General features: G+C 42.5%; 1 protein-coding gene across 1 annotated transcript in view; it reads left to right on the top strand.

Moving 5' to 3' along the window:
* The window catches only part of LOC126235663 (uncharacterized), a 156,312-nt gene extending 152,359 nt beyond the window's left edge, over positions 1-3,953 (top strand). Inside the window, exon 4 of the mRNA XM_049944388.1 lies at positions 2,665-3,953. Within this exon, the coding sequence (XP_049800345.1) occupies positions 2,665-2,946 (282 nt within the window). The 3' untranslated portion in view covers positions 2,947-3,953. The remainder of the gene's footprint in view (positions 1-2,664) is intronic.
* Positions 3,954-21,128: the final 17,175 nt, after the last annotated feature.

The following is a 21,128-nucleotide window of genomic DNA, read 5'->3' as shown; positions in this document are numbered from 1 at the left end:
GAACTTAGAACTACTTAAACCGAACTAAACTAAGGACATTACACACATCCATGCCCGAGGCATGATTCGAACCTGCGACCGTAGCAGTAGCGCGGTTCCGAGCTGAAGTGCCTAGAACCGTTCGGCCACTTCGGCCGGCCGATTTTAGTCAAGAATGCTTTTAAGATGACAAATTCGCGTTTATCAACACCTTACTGAGTTTTAAGGAGGTCGTGTAATAGGACAACGAGGAGCTGTATGTTCCTTCTGCAATATTCCAAAACCACTTGTGAGGAATGTAACGACTGTACAATTGAGCAGCAATTGTCGTCGCAATGACACAACGACCTGTTACAAATCGCTTACTTGAAGGACAGCTTCGAGCCAGAGGCTCTGTAACGTGTATTCCACTGACCCAAAACAACCGGCATTATCGTCAGCAGCGTTGTCAAGCGAGAGCTCATTGGAGGACAGGGTGGAGGTCTGTTGTTTCCTGATGAAAGCTGGTTCTGCCTCCGTGCCAGTGCCGACCGTGTGTTGATTAGAAGGACGATAGTTAGGGCTTGCAGTCAATCTGTCTTTGCGCTGGACACACTGGACCTACATCCGTAGCTGTGGTGTAGAGTGCGATTCCCTATGACGGCAGGAGCACTCTCGTGGTTATCCCACTCACCCTGACTGAAAATTTGCAGTTTAACCTGGTGATTCGACCTGCTGTGCTGCCCTTCATGAATATCATTCCAGGAGATGTTTCCCAACAGGATAACGCTCTCCCCAATACCGCTATTGTCACCCAAAATGCTCTACAGAGTGTCAACATGCCCCCTTGCCCTGCTTGACCTCCAGACCTGTATCCAATTGAGCACATATAGGACATAACTGCAGCTTCATCCATAAACAGCATGAACTGTTCCTTACAGACCGACCAGGCATGAAACTCCATCCCACAAACTGATATCCGGCAGCTATACAACACAGTGCGTGCAATTTAGCATACTTGCATTCAACATTCTGGCGGCTACACCGGTGTTTGATGTACAAGCATTTTATGTTTACAAAGCTTATCTCGCACTTACATTAACCTGTGATCTCGCAATGTTAATTATTTTAACATGTTCGCAAGGCAGTTGTATTCGCAAAATTTCATTGCTATAGATCAATCTTTTTGGTGTTGCAATTTTTTTCCGTTAGTGTACATGGAAAAAAGTAGACCAGGGGTGTTCAACTCATGGCGCCGGGACTGCATGTGGCGCAAAGCAAGTGTGAAAGAGCCCCAAGAAGTGAGGATGTATCATACGATCGAAAAAAAAAAACTGTTTATGTACAGTTACGATTAACTGATTATTTTCAATATGAAACTTCCGTTGGACGCCCATACATCTACATCTACATCCGTACTCCGCAAGCCACCTGACGGTGTGTGCCGGAGGGTACTTTGAGTACCTCTATCGGTTGTCCCTTTTATTCCAGTCTCATATTGTTCGTGGAAGGAAAGATTGTCAGTATGCTTCTGTGTGGGCTCTAATCTCTCTGATTTTATCCTCATGGTCTCTTCGCGAGCTATACGTAGGAGGGAGTAATATACTGCTTGACTCGGTGAAGGTATGTTCTCGAAACTTCAACAAAAGCCCGTACCGAGCTACTGAGCGTCTCTACTGCAGAGTCTTCCACTGGAGTTTATCTATCATCTCCATAAAGCTTTCGCGATTACTAAATGATCCTGTAAGGAAGCGCGCTGCTCTCCGTTGGATCTTCTCTATCTCTTCTATCAACCCTATCTGGTACGGATGCCACATTGCTGAGCAGTATTCAAGCAGTGGGCGAACAAGCGTACTGTAACCTACTTCCTTTGTTTTCAGACTGCATTCCCTTAGAAATCTTCAAATGAATCTGTCTGGCATCTGTTTTACCGACGATTAATTTTCTATGATCATTCCATTTTAAATCACTCCTAATGCATACTCCCAGATAATTTATGGAATTAACTGCTTCCAGTTGCTGATATGCTATATTCTAGCTAAATGATAAGGGATCTTTCTTTCTATGTATTCGCAGGACATTACACTTGTCTACATTGAGATTCAATTGCCATTCCCTGCACCATGCGTCAATTCGTTGCAGATCCTCCTGCATTTCAGTACAATTTTCCATTGTTACAACCTCTCTATATACTACAGCGTCATCCGCAAAAAGCCTCAGTGAACTTCTGATGTTATCCACAAGGTCATTTATGTATATCGTGAATAGCAATGGTCCTACGAAACTCCCCTGCGGCACACCTGAAATCACTCTTACTTCGGAAGACTTCTCTCGATTGAGAATGACATGTTGCGTTGTTTTCTAGGAAGTCTTCAATCTAATCACACAATTGGTCTTATAGTCCATATGCTCTTAATTTGTTCATTAAACGACTGTGAGGAACTGGTGTAGACCCTGTTTTATTTTCATGCCCACTTTTTTCCAAAATAATAATTATCTTTAATAAATACTTCCAGAAATCCCTCCGTTAAAGTAGCTAGATGTGTATAACCTACAAGTCAAATCGTTTTTCAGATTTCTATTCCCAATAGGCTCTGAGAAAGCAAACATTGCTGCCCGGAGCCCTTTAATGCTCAACCATAGTCTCAAAGAGACTCTGTTTTTACATAATCTAAAGAGCGCTCCAGTGTTGCGGTGTCTGCACAGGTGTCTGCGGAACCGGGCGTGCTGGCCGACCTGGGCGGGGTGGTGGCCGGTGACGACGGCGCGGCGGCGGTGAACCTGCTCGTGCCAGTCATCTCCCTGACGGGGCCGCGCGGCGTCGCCGGCCGCGGTCTGCTGCTGAGGAAGGAGCCGCCGGGCGCCGCCGCCATCTGCGGCTCCGTCGCCTACAGCCGGCCCGCGCAGCCCAGACACCCCCACCCTGACCAGCCGCGTGGGCAGGGAGGCGACGTCCCGCAGGACAACGCCGAGGAGCTCACCGCCTGATCTCCACACCCACTGCGGGAACTCTCGCTCGGTGCACAGCGCTTCGTCATCCTTGTCTAATGGCCACTGGCACATCGAGACCTTACTAGTGGACATATCCTCTTGACTGGCGACATGGTCCCACAATTTAATGCCAAAGGCCTCAGTTGCCACAAATAGTACAGCAGCTCACACTCGGTGCACCGTGCTTCCTCATCCTTAGCTCACGGATACGCCAATAACAGAATTACATCAGCTGGCGTGATGATGGGCATATCACCTCGACTGAGGAATTCCCACAAGATAACGCCACCTGAGCACCACAATCACATAGTAACTCACACTTCGGTTCTTCGACGTCCGTGTCTAATTGTTTACTGATACCTAAACAACAAAATTATGCCAGCTATCGTAATGGGCACATTCTCTTGAATGACGAAGACATCCCACAAGATAACGCCGAAGACCTCATCATCCGATTACCACACCTAGTACAACAAGTCACACGCTGTGAATAGTGCTTCGTCATGCTTATATAATGGTCCAATAGACACTAACAACGGAATTAAATCAGCTAGTATCATGATAGCAATATTCTCTCGATTTCATTGTATTGTTGAAAGTGAGATCTGTGTTGAAATACGAGTACTAAGCCTACTTGTCAACCATGTATTTTCAGAATATCTAAGAGAGCAATAACGGGGCACCAATTTGACCACAGCGAGAACCGTTCATCCACTGAGCAACATGAACGCCTGTCATGATACAAATCACTAGTTTCTGTCCTCCAGTGTTTATGAACCTAGATTTTGTTGAATCATCGCAATTACAAGATGATAAAGCACCTTACTAATATATATTACTTAGTTGCTTGGCAGCTGAAATCTGTAAGATATTCGTTTATTCATGTTCATGATTAATTCTATACAATTATTACGTGATTACTGAATAAATAGCTAATGAATAAATAAAATAATGTAATGTATGATCTTTAGGCAACTGGAAAGGTCTATATAACACATTGACAAAAAGAGGTAAGAGTGAAGTAGTGATTTGGTACAATGTATTAATTAAGAACAGCCTTTGCTATATGCTATTTAGCCTTATCTAGTTTAAAACGACCACAGTAGATCTACCAGAGAAGTTACTAGGTTGAGAAAAAGCTGCTGCTTACTCAGTTATACTAAGCAGTTTTATTCGTTCTGTAAGAATATAGGCTATAGAAATTCAATGAAAATGTTACGCTGCCAACGATTGAGCTTCTCAATTTTTGATATCGTTGCAAAGGATAAGCAATATCCTCCGTTATTAAATGTAAACATTTTTAATGAAATAATTGTATTCAACAGCTTTGTTAAGGAATAACGATTGTATAGGTCACGTGCAAGGATGTAAGCTAATTCCGAAACAGTTTACCTGGGACAGTCTCTTGAAGAACTTCGTAACTGGGAGAAAATCTTTCACACACCCACATAATTTTTGGTATCTTTCGCAGGAACAAAGCACTTGCATATTGCTGCCTTTCTCAGATTCTAGTGAAAGTTTAGATTATTTCCCTTGCGAACAACACTAATCTCTCGGGAATAATCTTAACCGAAGATTAGATGGAGCCACATAAACCATAGTTCCTAAAATATTCAGAATTGGAAACAGCAGCTCCTTCTGGGCGGAAAAAATTATCTCTTTCAATATTACCTGAAAGTGCTCATGCTTGTCATTGTTTTTACTTGCAGATGTCATTATGCTACAGTCGTCGGTACTTCTAATCAAAAACTATTTCCCACTCAAAACCTCTCATCGTCTTGGGAGAAAGGAAGTTACCTAGTGCCATTGAATAATATCAAAACGAAGTTTCTGCTGCTTTGTTCATTTTACTTACTCGGAACTTGATTTGGACATTTTGCCATAGGAAATCTTGCTCCATTCATTGTCCACATCGGCATGAACATTGAATTCAGACCTCCAAAGTCGGTGCCTGCTGATGAACCCTTGTTGTTAACTGTCGCTGTTTCTTCCCCAACAGTGGCTTTCTGCACTTAGCACTGCTTGCAAAACAGCACGCAAGGCTTTCGGTGTACTACTCTGCAAAGAGACACATTCCATCTGAACAATGTATTCCAGACTCCTGTAGGCTCTTCCTCAGGCTGCTCTTTTCTTATCTTACTGCATCCAGTTTTGAATCATAACACAGAGCTCTAGTCTTCCCATCTCTCGTGAGAATAGGACGCACAAATTCTTAATTCTCACACTTAGATTGTAGTGTGCGGCGTGCCGTTTATAGGCTATTTGCATTCTCTAGTACTTAGTGAAGCAAGCTGCCAAATTAATGTCCACCTACCTCAGTATAGCGTTCGTTCACCATCCGTTGCTCTGCATTCATAGGTACTATGCAGACGATGAGAAAAGCAGCGTTGAAGAAAACAATCGTCCATACTTACGATTACATAGTGCGCGTAACTCAGGCAACGAAATAAACCTGCAAATCTCTTACTAATAACGGACATAAGGGGAACTGAAAATGTCCACTTATCGATACTAATGTTTTTTATTGTCTTTTAGCTATGGTGTCAAAAAGCTCACATTTACGTCGATAGCACATCCACTACTAGTTCGTGCAGCTTATGTCACACGCAAGACAGCCAGAAATGTGGTGTCCAACCTGAAATATTACGAGATTAATACAGTCAATATTCTGCTACGAAATGAGTTGCACACTCGGTCCTTTTCAGTGGATTCTTCAAATGAAGATGCTCGCCAAAAATGCTCTGTAAATGCATACTGACCACGCCACGCGGAATTCTTTACAAAGCCCGATAGTTTCACACTCGGTTTTCTCTACAACAAACACTCCAAAATCTCACAAACTTCACAGAACTGTCCGTAATTGTATCTGCTTGCACGGCGGTACAAACCGAACACGATATAGCAGTCTTTTCTTCATTTTACAAATAATTTTTTCGGACACTTCTAAAATGACCTTCTCGTCCGGCAGCTAGTCCACGACTGACTGAATGCCGTTGCTTTCAGGCACATAACTCATTCCAATGCGCGGGAAAGACTTTACTCTCACTGGTTGATCAAAACGAACAGCCAATCAGATTGATCTTTCATGATAATATTCGCGCTCAAACTGGTTTATTTCAATCAACATTCGCAGATGCATCTACGTCATTTCATGCTGCAAGTATTAACAAAATATTCCAACGAACCAAACGAAGAGAAAATTAACAGAAAACTATGCTTGAAATATATTTTAGAACTGATTATCCTCTTACTACCTTTCTGGCTGCCTTATTACAAAAGCAAACACTCATAAACATACGTCATCCACCAGTTAGGGCGATTCACAGTTTTTTCATGACGTCCTGGTGGCGTAACACTTGCTAGTTACGTAAGGTGTAACACAATATAGAATTGAAATTTGACGTATGTCCCACATACACACTCACATTCACTCTCATTTACTCTCACCCCAATACAAAATATAAATATTAACTTTTAAACTGTTATTTCCATTACGAATGAAAAATGATCGAAAGTTTAGAATTGAAAATGTTTATAAAATAAATCAGCATACTACTACTGTTTTCAAATAACAAAAGGAATGTAAACTTATTATTACTATCTGAATTTATTTTCTTAAGTGTCAGTTAAGTACTTTTAACAGGTTTTTTATATCTCTGAAACTATTATAGGTAGCGGTATCAAATATCGACACAAAGCTCGTCTTTTCTTTAGCTGGTTTGCTGCTGCACTGCATTTTATTTCCACCGCTTTCTAGCAGCACCGAGTTTCCTTTGCCACAGGTGTTCCATGAAAATTCATTAGGCCAGTTTAACATCAGTCAGGGCACAGTTAGATCATTCAAGTTAAGCACTGCGTTTCAAAGTTGTTATCAGGTTTAGCTTAGGTAAAGATCATTTCAGATTTCATTTCTTTATGAAACAGTCGCATGTTTAGGTTTTTATGTTGGTAACGCCACGTAGCGCTCTGTATGAAAATCACTGACTGTGCTGAGTGTAGTCTGTGGCTGGTTGGCATTGTTGGAATATTCGCTATTGCAGTGTTGGGCAGTGGGATGTGAACAGCGCGTAGCGTTGGGCAGTTGGAGGTGAGCCACCAGCAGTGGTGGATGTGGAGAGAGAGAGAGATGCCAGAGTTTTTAGAGATTAGTATGAGCGGACGATCTGGACGTGTGTCCACCAGAAAAAGGAAATTTGTAAAGATGGATGTCATGAATTGATAGATATATATATATGATGACTTTTGAACATTATTAAGGTAAATACATTGTTTGTTCTCTATCAAAATCTTTCATTTTACTAACTATGCCTATCAGTAGTTGGTGCCTTCAGTAGTTACAATCTTTTATTTAGCTGGCAGTATTGCGGTAGTTCGAGTAAAATTTTGTGAGGTAAGTGATTCATGAACGGTATAGGTTATTGTTAGTCAGAGCCATTCTTTTGTAGGAATTATTGAAAGTCAGACTGCGTTGCGTTAAAAATATTGTGAGCCAGTTTAGTGACGATCAGAATAAGTAAAGAGAGACATGTATGAGTACGTTCAGTTTTGCTCAGCTGTTTGAAAATCAAATAACGTAAGAGGTTTTCCAGCACAGTCATGCTTAATTTTTCTAAGGGGACGTTTCAAGTTTTACATTCGCGTGTTTACCATTGTATGTTTGGAATTTTATACAGACGGTTTTGATACGCAAATTTGCAGGGCATTTTTAGAGAAGCATTTTGAATATACATTCTTTCAAATTTCAATTTCTGATTTTCTGTACATTTTTATTCTGTTAGTTTTTTGTGTAGAAACTGCAAGTCGTAAACTGCAACGTCACGCACTGCATCACTGTTCACTGCGCTGAACTATGTAGAATTTCACAGGATTGTTTCTTATGTACATAATTTTACGTTTTGTAATTATTTTTCGTAAAAGTTAATTGTAACACAGTTGTAAAATATTAGATAGATTCTGACGACGTATTTCATCAGACAACGTTTACGTAACCACACAACTTGCATTGTTCATGATCTGAATGTAGACACACACGAAAGTTAAGAATAGGAAACTAGTCCAGTTTAGTTTACGACAGCAACAAACTTTATAAAACAGTTACAAAGTTTAAGTATGAATAACTGAGTCTACAACTCGCTCATTCGGCCAAAGTTCACTGCGGTTGTGGCTATGGCGATGTAATGAGTGTCTGCGGGTTGCAGGACAGAGCAACTATATTAAGCTTTGCTGTATTCAGATGTGTGATACGCGCAAACACACACTCTCGTACGTAAATACATACGCTCACATGAGAAAATGGAACTGAGCGAGATAGAGAGAGAGGAGTGACAGATGAAACGGCGCATTTCCATAAATATCATAACTCTTGCTATTAAGCTCGCCAAAGCTCGTACACGGACGCATAAAACTTTACACTCGCGTGCGTACTCGAGCTGTGCCGTCCGTACGTTACGTTAGCGACGCTCCGTCTCACACAATACGGCGCGGCGCTCCTGAAAGCTGCGCTTCCCGCCACCCCCTCTCGCCCACGCCAACGACCGCCCACGCGCGCATGCGTTAATACTCTGGTGGGCTGGGCGAGTGAAGCGACGACCAGCCACCCGTGAGGCTGCGCTCGCCAACTAACGTGCGGCAGTAAACAATTAATTCCCGAGGAAAAAGGGTTTTCCGCGTTCGCAAGTGAATATATACGGTAAACACACGAAACCGTAGCGACGGGAAACAAACTGTGACGCGAAAAACAAACAAGAGTGAAAATTGAAATGCAGGACTAAACAGTTTCAATTTCCGATCTCAAAATTAAATAGTCGTAGTATATTTCAGTGGAAGTTTACAGAAATTGGCAGCTACAGTGATAAAAGCCCGTATACGTCTTTCATCGGAAGCCAGGATTATTTTAATTCTGTAAAGTCTTTCACTGTGTCGTGGTCGTTACCTATTATTCACGCAGAAATAGTCTACTGAAGACGGTCGTTTCATTTCATTTGATGTACTTATGAGACTTCCATTCTTCTGGCATACGGCGAAGGACATTAACGTACTCACAGCAAAAATCTGTTTTTAGATGAAACATTTTTACATTTCGAAGTTTATTCGCTGATGGCAAGAGGCTGAACTCTACCAGCCCATTGGCTCAGAGTGATGGGACACATCTGTGACAGACTGATAATACTGTCGAACGGTCGATCTAAGCTGTATCTGTCATCATCGTTCCCCAATGCCAAAACCAACGGCCTTACCGCAGTGGTATCACCAGTTCCCGTCAGATCACCGAAATTAAGTGCTTTCTGGCTTGGCTAGTACTTGGACGGGTAATTGTGTGTGGTGCACTCAGCTTTTGTGAGTGAGGTGAAAAAAATGTCTCTGAGCACGATGGGACTTAACTTCTAAGGTCATCAGTCCCCTAGAACTTAGAACTACTTAAACCTAACTAACCTAAGGACATCACACATATCCATGTCCGAAGCAGGATTCGAACCTGCGACCGTAGCGGTCGCGCGGTTCCAGACTGTAGCGCCAAGAACTGCTCGGCGACCCCGGCCGGCGAGTGAGGTCAATTAGCAGCTACTTGTTTAGGAGGTAGCGGCTTCTGTCACGAAAACCGACAACGGCTGGGAGTGTGGTGTGCCGACCATATGCCCCTACATAACCGGATTCACTGACGTCTATCGGCCGAGGATGACACGGCTGTAGGTCGGTTCCTTTGGGTCTTCCACGGTTTATAGAGTTACCCATGGCCAGAAGTATAGTGGCGGACACTCCAATTGGAGTGTCACGCATCACTGCTAACACAATGCTTGCACCAGCAGACTATTGCCCACATGGAATGTCGTGGTGGCTGAGCCACCTCAACCAGGTCAAGTAGAATTTTGCATCGAGGTAACCCAGTTCTGGTGTCTGTACAGTGAGCACCATGTCCAGCTGCAACCAGCAGAGGGCAGCAGAACATAGTTGGACAGACCTGCCTAGATGCTTACCTGGTCTCAGATCTGTTGTACCTGAGCTCACCAAGAGTTCTTAGCCATGATCCCAAGTTTCTGCAGTTTGTGAAGACTTGGAACATTGTATTCTTGACGCTCGTGCACGCTTGTGCGTTCCCTCTATCACACATTCATTCTGTTACCCTGAGAATCAAAGATTAGGTAGTTACTGGCAGTTTAATGGGTAATCTGACTCGTGACCTGGGAGGTAACTCGGATACAAGTGACTGGTACTAGGGGCTCGACGCTTCAAATGACGGTCCCAGCAACTGCCCCACACTGTCTTCCAGGTGCTGGTCTCGCCCTGATTCCTCTCAGAACATTGGACGAGTAACTGTCGAGGATGCTTTTGAAATTCTCTGTCACACCTCTCATCTCCTCCGAAGAACGCCCATCGTGCAGTCCACCCCGGCCATAGGATTAGGTAGTTCTCTATAGTTTAATGGGTTAACTAGCAAATTCCACACGATCTAGTGACCCAACACCTCGAACGACTGTCCGCAGCTCGTGGTCGTGCGGTAGAGTTCTTGCTTCCCGGGTTCGATTCCTGGCGGGGTCAGGGATTTTCTCTGCCTCGTGATGACCGGGTGTTGTGTGATGTCCTTAGGTTAGTTAGGTTTAAGTAGTTCTAGGTTCTAGGGGACTGATGACCATATATGTTAAGTCCCATAGTGCTCAGAGCCATTTGAACCATTTGAACCTCGAACGACTGTTCCAGTGTTTACCTCTTGCCTTGTGGTAGCTAGGTATTATCCAAGCCGAGCCACGTATCAATCGTGATATTAGGTTTCTTTTCAATACGTTTCAAGAGTAACCGTCGAGGACGCTTTTCGAATGTCTGCTGAACGCTTTATGAGGCCAGGAACGCTTGTTATGAGAGACAGGCAATACAAGACAAATTTTTAAGTGATTGCTTTGTTGTCTGCCAGGGGCTGAGTAACATTAATGTTTAGCACCCACGTTGATCATCCACGAAATATCGTGTCCTGCTCCTCAAACAACGGCCTAGCGGGTCACAGAAGACCGATTCCAGAGGGCCTCCTTTTCAAGACGTTCACCAGTAGCGCTCTATCACGGAGGGAAGGGGGAGTGACGGGGTGCTCCTTGGGATCCATCAGGTGCGTGGTTCTCCGCCATGACGCGGCTGATTCATTGAGTCGTCCCTGTGGAAGGTATCACCTCCCAAACGTCATTCTAGGTCAGTTCAAATCTTTATATGAGTAGACCTACTGCAGTAATGAATTATATTTTGATCTGGAAGCGGAAATACATCACTGCTGTGTATACTGCTACGTTATGCACTTAAGAGTTCTTGCATTAGAGTCTGACAGCGAGTGCGACCATACTATTGGTATGTACAGTCAATTCTGAGGTATGCAATTCTTTACTGGGGAAAAAACTCGCAATTTTCAAACTACCGAAAAGAGCCCTAGAAATAATAACCAAAAATGGTAGTCGAGTTCACTGTAAAGATTGTTCAAAACACTGAGGATTTTACATGTAAGTACATTTAACAGTCAGTTGTACACATAAAAAGTAACATCGATAACTAGCGCACAAGCAACTCTGTCCAAGCCCATGGAACAAGCGATAGACTGAACTTATATTTTCCAAGGAAGAATAAACATGAAAATCGTAACAGCAGTTTCTACCAGGGAATAAAATTGTGCAATAAGTAATACGTTCTGTAGATTGAATAATTACTTCAGTTACTTCACTAACGATAAAGAAACATATATCATTGCACATGTCACTCTCACAGTACTTTTCCTCTCCTTTTACTTTTTATGGAAACACTTACTCCCAAAGCTATTCATTATAGAGGAATGATGACACACTTTTTCAGCTGAGGAAGTGAGAGGTTGCTATGGCCTTGACATCAACTAATTGTGCGTGAAGTGCTACGGCATGAAAAATGTGTGTATAATGTATCCAGTGATGAGAGTGAGTAATGAATGAGCAGTGTAGCACTAGCCTGTTACATTATTCAACAGCTTATTTGTAAACAGAATCCACGCTAGGGACAAACCGAAAGAGATGGACTGTTTTTAAACAGACAGGCCGTACATTCTGAAGGACTGAGGCTCCAATCTTCATCTTGTGATTCTGGATTACGTTTTCCGTGGTTTCTGAAAATAGCTTCGGGCAACTGCACTACTATAGTGACACGGCTGCCTGCCTGTCCCATGCTTGTGAAACTAGACCTTTAAGTATGTAAATACCAGTACTTTTATGTATGTATGTCCAATATCATTGCAACAGTGATCGACGGGTGAACAAAAGCACTGCTGCTACTACTACCTATTTACAAGTAGGAGCCGGCCGGAGTGGCCGAGCGGTTCTAGGCGCTACAGTCTGGAACCGCGCGACCGCGACCGTCGCAGGTTCGAATCCTGCCTCGGGCATGGATGTGTGTGATGTCCTTAGGTTAGTTAGGTTTATGTAGTTCTAAGTTCTAGGGGACTGATGACCTCAGAAGTTAAGTCCCATGGTGCTCAGAGTCATTTGAACCATTTTTTACAAGTAGGTGACAATTACATGTACTAATTGTCATAGCACTTGTAGCCTAAATCGATTATCTTTTTTTACATGGAAGTACAGCCCCAATGAAAAAATAAAAACAGTGGCTAAAGGTAGAGTTCCAGTGCAGATATACGTTATCTCTCTAAACGATTCTTCCCACTTTAATGAAATTATCAGGAAGCAAAAAGGGGAATTGGAGGCCGTATAAACAAATCTAATCGGATTTTAGTTAGACGGACTTTATGATGTGCTCCAAGGCATGTTACAGTGCCTAACATTCCGTTTGTTAATGCCGGAAACATCCTTAGAGGCTGTAAAGACTTCGTTAGTTGATTTTCGGTCCAAACAAGCTTATAATGCCGAACTATTGTTCTTAGTAAAACCCGTCACAGATCACTTCAAGAGAACGTTAAGACTCGCGATTGACTCAGTGATTAAATTGGCAAGATAGTTGCCTGAATATGTGAATACTGGGATGGATATCAGTACTCTGCTTCTCATGGCAAGAACATACAAAATTCTATGCGCATGCTGTCAAGTGTACATAGAAATTACGAAAGAAGTGTCAATTCTGCCCTAAAATAACTCGAAAGCAATTGTCGTCTGGGCAACACGGATAAATTGGCAGTAGCCGATCATGCACTGGGGCGTCGGAACCAGCGAGTTTGATTGTCTGATACTGTAGTTTTATCAAGGTCAATCATTAATACGCTAGCGAAAAAAAGACTTTAATAGCAAAGAAGAAGGACTGAAATTAGACTTGTTTTGGACCTTATTGCTAAATAAGCAAAGAGCACATAGTCTTCTGCAGTACAATCGTCGTAACACACGCCAGCACGACTCCGCGATCTGCGGCAGAGGTCCTATGACATGATCCGACCTTTGTGCGGTTAAGTATTCATAGTTCGGCTTGAGACCCATTTGCAAGCGCAGATATTTGAGGTTTAGAAAGATCATACGCGCACAAAAATTCACGAACGCAGTCAGACGATTACACGTGATTTTACTGTACATCATTTCATTAAAGGTTTCTAGTGAAGGAAACAGTTTTCTTTACTTTTGTGTGTTTGCATGCCCTATATTCACGGAGAAAAATACGCTAACGTCTGCACATCAGGTAGCGGCAACGCCCAGGTATTGCGGAATTAGTCCAGTACTCAAGAATCTTTGGCTAGATACACTACTGGCCATTAAATTTGCTACACCACGAAGATGACGTGCTACAGACGCGAAATTTAACCAACAGGAAGAAGATGCTGTGATATGCAAATGATTAGCTTTTCAGAGCATTCACACAAGGTTGGCGCCGGTGGCGACACCTGCAACATGCTGACATGAGGAAAGTTTCCAGCCGATTTCTCATACACAAACAGCAGTTGACCGGCGTTGGCTGGTGAAACGTTGTTGTGATACCTCGTGTAAGGAGGAGAAATGCGTACCATCGCGTTTCCGACTTTGATAAAGGTAGGATTGTAGCCTATCGCGATTGCGGTTTATCGTATCGCGACATCGCTGCTCGACTTGGGCGAGATCCAATGACTGTTAGCAGAATATGGAATCGGTGGGTTCAGGAGGGTAATACGGAACGCCGTGCTTGATCCCAACGGCCTCGAATCACTAGCAGTCGAGATGATAGGCATCTTATCCGCATGGCTGTAACGGATCGTGCAGCCACGTCTCGATCCCTGAGTCAACAGATGGGGACGTTTGCAAGACAACAACCATCTGCACGAACAGTTCGACGACGTTTGCAGAAGCATGGACTATCAGCTCGGAGACTGCGGTTACCCTTGGTCCTGCAACACAGACAGGAGCGCCTGCGATGGTGTACTCAACGACGAACCTGGGTGCACGAATGGCAAAACGTCATTTTTTCTGATGAATGCAGGTTCTGTTTACAGCATCATGATGGTCGCATCCGTGTTTGGCGGCTTCGCGGTGAACGCACATTGGAAACGTGTATTCGTCATCGCCATACTGGCATATCACCCGGCGTGATGGTGTGGGGTGCCATTGGTTACACGTCTCGTCACCTCTTGTTCGCATTGACGGCACTTTGAACAGTGGACGTTACATTTCAGATGTGTTACGACCCATGGCTCTACCCTTCATTCGATCCCTGCGAAACGCTAGATTTCAGCAGGATAATGCACGACCGCATGTTGCAGGTCAAGTACGGGCCTTTCTGGATACAGAAAATGTTCCACTGCTGCCCTGGCCAGTACATTCTCCAGATCTCTCACCAACTGAAAACGTATGGTCAATGGTGGCTGAGCAACTGGCTCGTCAGAATACTCCAGTCACTACTCTTGATGAACTGTGGTATCGTGTTGAAACTGCATGGGCAGCTGTACCTGTACACGCCATCCAAGCTCTGTTTGACTCATTACGCAGGCGTATCAAGGCCGTTATTACGGCCAGAGATGGTTGTTCTGGGTGCTGATTTCTCAGGATCTATGCAACCAAATTGCGTGAAAATATAGTCACATGTCAGTTCTAGTATAATATATCTGTCCAATGAATACCGGTTTATCATCTGCATTTCTTCTTGGTGTACCAATTTTAAAATCCTTTCAACACGTTGGTGTCCTTATTAAACATGAAAATGGTAAAAAATTTATGCAGTAAGGAATTTGACATGTTATTCACTAACTAAGCTGGAAATATCTGATGATCGTTCATAATTTACAGTATTAAATCGCAGCCGCGACTATAATTAATAATCAGTTACAGTTTCATAAGATTTTCTCTAGCTCTCCATAAGTTTATGTTTGTCGATACTGGTTAGCAGTCTTCGGTTCATTGGTTGTAAAATGAGAAAATGCAGTCTAGGAAGAAGGTTGCTGCAAAGCATTCGTGCAGAGTACCTCAGAATATTGCTCAAGTGTGTGGCGCTAGTGCCAAATAGGACTAACGCGGGGTATTGAACGTGTGCAAAGTAGGGCAGCACGGGTGACCTTAGATTTGTTTGACTGACGGGAAAATGTCACGAAAGTGTTGCAAAAACCGGAAGCAGAAGACGATGATAGACGCAAACTATCGCGCAATATTTCAAGAACCAGTATTAAGGGAGACACAGGAATATATCACAGCCTCTTGCGTATATTTCCCTTAAGGACCAAGAGCACAAGATTACAATTATTGAAATTTCTCATAATTAGAGGTTGGAAGGAGCGATCTGTATTTGCTTTGAAGAAACTTTTAATAGCCAACATCGCTCCCAATAATTCCTCCTCAGGACCGGTTTCAACAGCTAAGACTATCATCTTCTGATCTTCAAAACACTTTTTGTTTCACGTTCTATTCCACTATGACTATCACACATACCATGTTGACATTATAGTAGATAGTATGTAGCCCATTCCACAAGGGTCTGTTCAAAATAAAAACAGGTTTGACACAAATAACTCTTTTATTTATGAGAATACTGTTTCTGTTTTCAACCAGCCTATGTGGAATGTGCTACATACTATCCGCTGTAATCTAAACACGCCATATATGATAGTCATAATAGAACAAAACGGAAACAACAAGTGTTTAGAAGTCCAGAAGATGATAGTCTTAATTGTTGAAACCGGTCACCACAAATAAATAGTGCTGCATATGATCTTCACTATTAGAACTTTCTTTATTACAATTATTACCTCGCAACCAGGAGCATTCAAGCAGACATTCTTCCAGCGATCCATATGCGAATAGGACAGGAAGATAATCTAATACAATGGGTTTGTACGCTGCCGTGCACTTGTGATTTGCAGAGAACATAGATGTAGACCACTTAGTGGAAGCATGCCGGCGTATTTTCCCACCGGATATCGCCAAACATCGCCAGTCATACGTATCTAATCTGCCATCGTCGTGTCGCCTGTTCTTTATGTTGTTCTGTAACACTTTGGTCCTCTCCGCATTCGTTGCACCTGCTGTAAACTCGACACGACTCGAATCCATTATGTGTGTTGATACAATTCTTTTTGATTTTATTCGGATACTGGCTACTGATGTTTTCATTAAGGTTGCTATTTTTTATTTCTGCGTCTTCTGTTTCGTCACAACTACGAAACCTGCTAGTCAAGTCCTCTCGTGTCCGTTCCAAAGCTACACTTGCGGCGGCACAGCGTGATTTGCAAAGTTCCATTCGCTTGGTGGTGAATTTCTTATTACACACGCACGCCTCCCTTAAGATACTGGCATGCTTTTCTCAGCCGAAAAAAGCTGCAGAAAAAAAAACAACTGTACACACCATAATCTCAAGTCGCAATAACATTGTTTTGGCGGTGGAATTAATGAAATTAAGTAAAATATACATGTGCGCAATATTTCACTGTATTATGATAAGCTTGCATACACCAGTCACTACTAAGTCTTACTCTAAACTGTACATAGTCTGGAAAGTCCACATGTACACCTCATTCACAATAACACAATATTAGTAATTTTCAATGGAGCACGTATCAATACGTCTGATCACTATGATACTCAAGCCCCGACTCTTCTCTTCTCCCTATACAAAAGAAGTTTCTACTTCCCAAAATACGTGCGAATATGCTAATTTCTGATTGGCAGACAAAGATCACAGCCAATCGGAAAGTAGCATCAAGCCCGCCTAAACCCGCACGTACATACAGGTCCAATCAAAATTCACCACTGAATCAGAACAGTAGATTACCATAAATAAAATTTGTAAACCTACAAATATAAAATTAATTCCCTTTTAACAAAACTATTTTTCTGACTTCATATTCTCATTTCCTCAGTACCATAAACTGACGAAATAGTTTATAATAAATTACCTGGTACGAATGACTAACATGTACGTCATTTTCGAACATTACTCACGTGACCTGTTACTTCAATGTATAGCATAAAAATTTTACATAAACAGCGTTTCACATTCACACATTCTTTCATTCGCGCAACGAAACACAATAATAGTAGTAATTACTAAACAATTAGAAAATTAGACAAACAAAATCGGAAATGAAATTAACAGTATTTTGACTGCATCTCCAACAGTGTCCGTCAGCTAGTTACCTCTGTAATATCGGATAGAAACTACAAACACTCGAGCCGCCTGACGCCACCTCTCTTGTTCGTGACACACTGCACTCCTGTTCACAGATCTCCCGTCTCAATAGGGACGATGTAGACGCGCTATGCCTCACACTGCACTGAACACTATTTGTCCGACGTCGTAATGTTCGTACTCAGACGGTGCTTTATGTACACTGGCGAATTGCGTCATCCATTACAGCTCTCAAAAAGATTGCCAATTTTTATGATAGAGGTCGAAAGACTGATTTAGCAGGCAGACATTTCTTCAGCAACTGTCAATCTTTCCCGACACTGAGCCACAGAAAGGGAGGATTCCAGAATGTATTTTAACCCTGCAGCGGAGAGTGCGTTGATCTGAAACTTCCTGACGTATTAAAACTGTCTGCCGGAATGCGAGGCGAACCCAGATTCATTACCTCTTTACCACCTTCTAAATACGACCATCTACCACTTCTCTCCCCCTCCCCTCCTTTCACCCTATTCATATCCTCACAGTTTTAGTTTCTACTTCCTCCAGTTCTGTAAAGTAGAGCATTTGTCCGCGTAAGTTATAGGCTCGGTTTTAAGTCCCGGTCTAGCACACAGTTTTAATTTCCAGGAATTTTCAGCGGTAGAGGTGCTTGTTTTCCTCTGGATCATGGTCATCTTATACAACTCGTACATCTCCACACATGTAAGGAATATTTCTCCAATATTTATTGTGAAAGTTTTCTCATTATCTGCTTCTTTTTCTTTCTTTTTCTCGTTATTTGGTTAACCACCTCTTTCATTACAGTGGTGCCTACTTGCACAGCTTCAAAGTTCAGAAAAGCAATCTAAATAATTCAATAATTACATCTGGAGATAATGTCTGGTGTTGTTGTGGTCTGCAGTCCGAAGTCCGGTGTAATGAAGCTCTCCATGCTGCCATAGCCTGTGTAAGCCTCTTCATCTCCAAATAACTACTGCTACCTACACCCTTCTCAATCTATTTACTATATTCATCTTTTGGTCTCCCTCTACGATTTTTACCTCCCATACTTTCCTTTAGTACAAAACTGGTGATCCGATTTTTACCTCCCATACTTTCCTTTAGTACTGAACTGGTGATCCCTTGACGTCTCAGAATGTGTCCTGTCAACCGATCCTACTTCTAGTCAAGTTATACCACGCATTTCTTTTCACCCCATTTCTATTCCATACCTCCTCATCAGTTGCGTGATCTACACATCTAATCTTCACCATTCTTCTGTAGCACCACATTTCAAAAGTTCTTATTGTTTTTCTGTCTAAATTATTTTGCTGCCAAAATAGCAAAATTCATCTACTACTTTAAGCAACGTAATTACCTCAACATTACCTGACTTAATTCGACTGCACTGCTTTAACCTTGTTTGGCTTTTGTTTTTGTTCGTATTCAGGAGTAGATTTAATAATGAAGAAGAAAATAGGAATGGGGGTAAGCTGCTATGAACAGTATAGTGAGCACATTATTGTAGCAGAGACAGATGCGAAGCCCACATCCACGACAACAGTACAAGTTTAGGTGCCAACTATCTCCGCCGACGATGAAGAGATTGAAGAAATGTATGATCAGGTAAAGGAAATTAGTCAGATAGATAAGGGATGGTAAGACAGAGATTTCGGAACCAGATCTTAAATTACAAGACATTTCCAGAGGCACATGTGGACTCTGACCACAATTTATTGATTGTGAACTCTGGATTAAAACCGGAAAAATTGAAAAAAGGTAAAAAATTAAGGAGATGAGACCTGAATAAGTTGAAAGAAACAGAGGTTGTTCAGAGTTTCAGTCGAAGCTTTAGGCAGCCATTAACAAGAACAGGGGACAGGAATACAGTAGAAGAAGAGTGGATAGCTTTGAGAGATAGAGAAGGCAGCAAAGGATTAAATTCGGTAAAAATAAAAGGCCTAATAGTCCAATGGTGTAAAAAAAGAGTTTGACAGGGAGTACAAAGTGGCTAATTAGGAATGGATAGAGGACAAATTTAAGGATTTAGAAGCCTGTATCACTAGGGGAAAGATAGATACCACCTACAGGAAAATTAAAGAGACCTTTGGAGGAAAGAGAAGCAGCTTTATAAGTGTCAAGAGCTCAGATGGAAAACCAGTCCTAACCAAAGAAGGGAAAACTGAAAGTGGAATGAGTATATAGATAGATACACTTGAGGGTATTATTACAGAAGTGGAGAGAACGGGGTGAGTCGTAACAAAACCACGGGAATATAAGACATTCCATCAGAGTTACTGATAGCCTAGGGAGAGACAGCCACGACAAAACTCTTCCATCTGGTGTGCAAGGTGTATGAGACAGGCAAAATACCTTTCCAAAGAAAGCAGGAGCTGACAGATGTGAATGTTACCGAACTATTAGTTCAATGAGCCATGGTAAGGCTCAAACATATTCTGTAGCATAACTAATAGGAAGAAATTAATGAAAGTACGGGAGCATGTTGCCAAAGGTCTCAGAGTCGTGCAGAGAAAACTGCATATCACATGGCGTGAGGTCGGCCTCACTACAACGCCAAATGGCGCCGGTCCCGCAATACTAGGCGGCTGATGGAATGAGAAAAGACACTACGTGTCAATCAGCGATCAGTTAGGTTGCACTGAGGTGGTCGTTACAACATGGCCTAGAAACAATATTTAGATGGCTTTACGCGAGGAAGAACCATCGGCAACATAAAAGATTTTTATGCGAGCAGACGTATATATATACAGGGTTATTACAAATGATTGAAGCGATTTCACAGCTCTACAATAACTTTATTATTTGCGATATTTTCACAATGCTTTGCACACACATACAAAAACTCAAAAAGTTTTTTTAGGCATTCACAAATGTTCGATATGTGTCCCTTTAGTGATTCGGCAGACATCAAGCTGATAATCAAGTTCCTCCCACACTCGGCGCAGCATGTCCCCATCAATGAGTTCGAAAGCATCGTTGATGCGAGCTCGCAGTTCTGGCACGTTTCTTGATAGAGGAGGTTTAAACACTGAATCTTTCACATAACCCCACAGAAAGAAATCGCATGGGGTTAAGTCGGGAGAGTGTGGAGGCCATGACATGAATTGCTGATCATGATCTCCACCACGACCGATCCATCGGTTTTCCAATCTCCTGTTTAAGAAATGCCGAACATCATGATGGGAGTGCGGTGGAGCACCATCCTGTTGAAAGATGAAGTCGGCGCTGTCGGTCTCCAGTTGTGGCATGAGCCAATTTTCCAGCATGTCCAGATACACGTGTCCTGTAACGTTTTTTTCGCAGAAGAAAAAGGGGCCGTAAACTTTAAACGGTGAGATTGCACAAAACACATTAACTTTTGGTGAACTGCGAATTTGCTGCACGAATGCGTGAGGATTCTCTACCGCCCAGATTCGCACATTGTGTCTGTTCACTTCACCATTAAGAAAAAAATGTTGCTTCATCAGTGAAAACAAGTTTCGCACTGAACGCATCCTCTTCCATGAGCTGTTACAACCGCGCCGAAAATTCAAAGCGTTTGACTTTGTCATCGGGTGTCAGGGCTTGTAGCAATTGTAAACGGTAACGAATGGAGTTAGCAGCTGGTGGATCTTTGTTGAACTTCGTCCTGAAGTGTCGTTGCACTGTTATGACTG

The sequence above is a fragment of the Schistocerca nitens genome, chromosome 1 (assembly GCF_023898315.1).
Source record: "Schistocerca nitens isolate TAMUIC-IGC-003100 chromosome 1, iqSchNite1.1, whole genome shotgun sequence".
NCBI lineage: Eukaryota > Metazoa > Arthropoda > Insecta > Orthoptera > Acrididae > Schistocerca > Schistocerca nitens.
The sequence above is the reverse complement of the archived record's forward strand: the minus strand, read 5'-3'. Positions and strand labels throughout refer to the sequence as shown.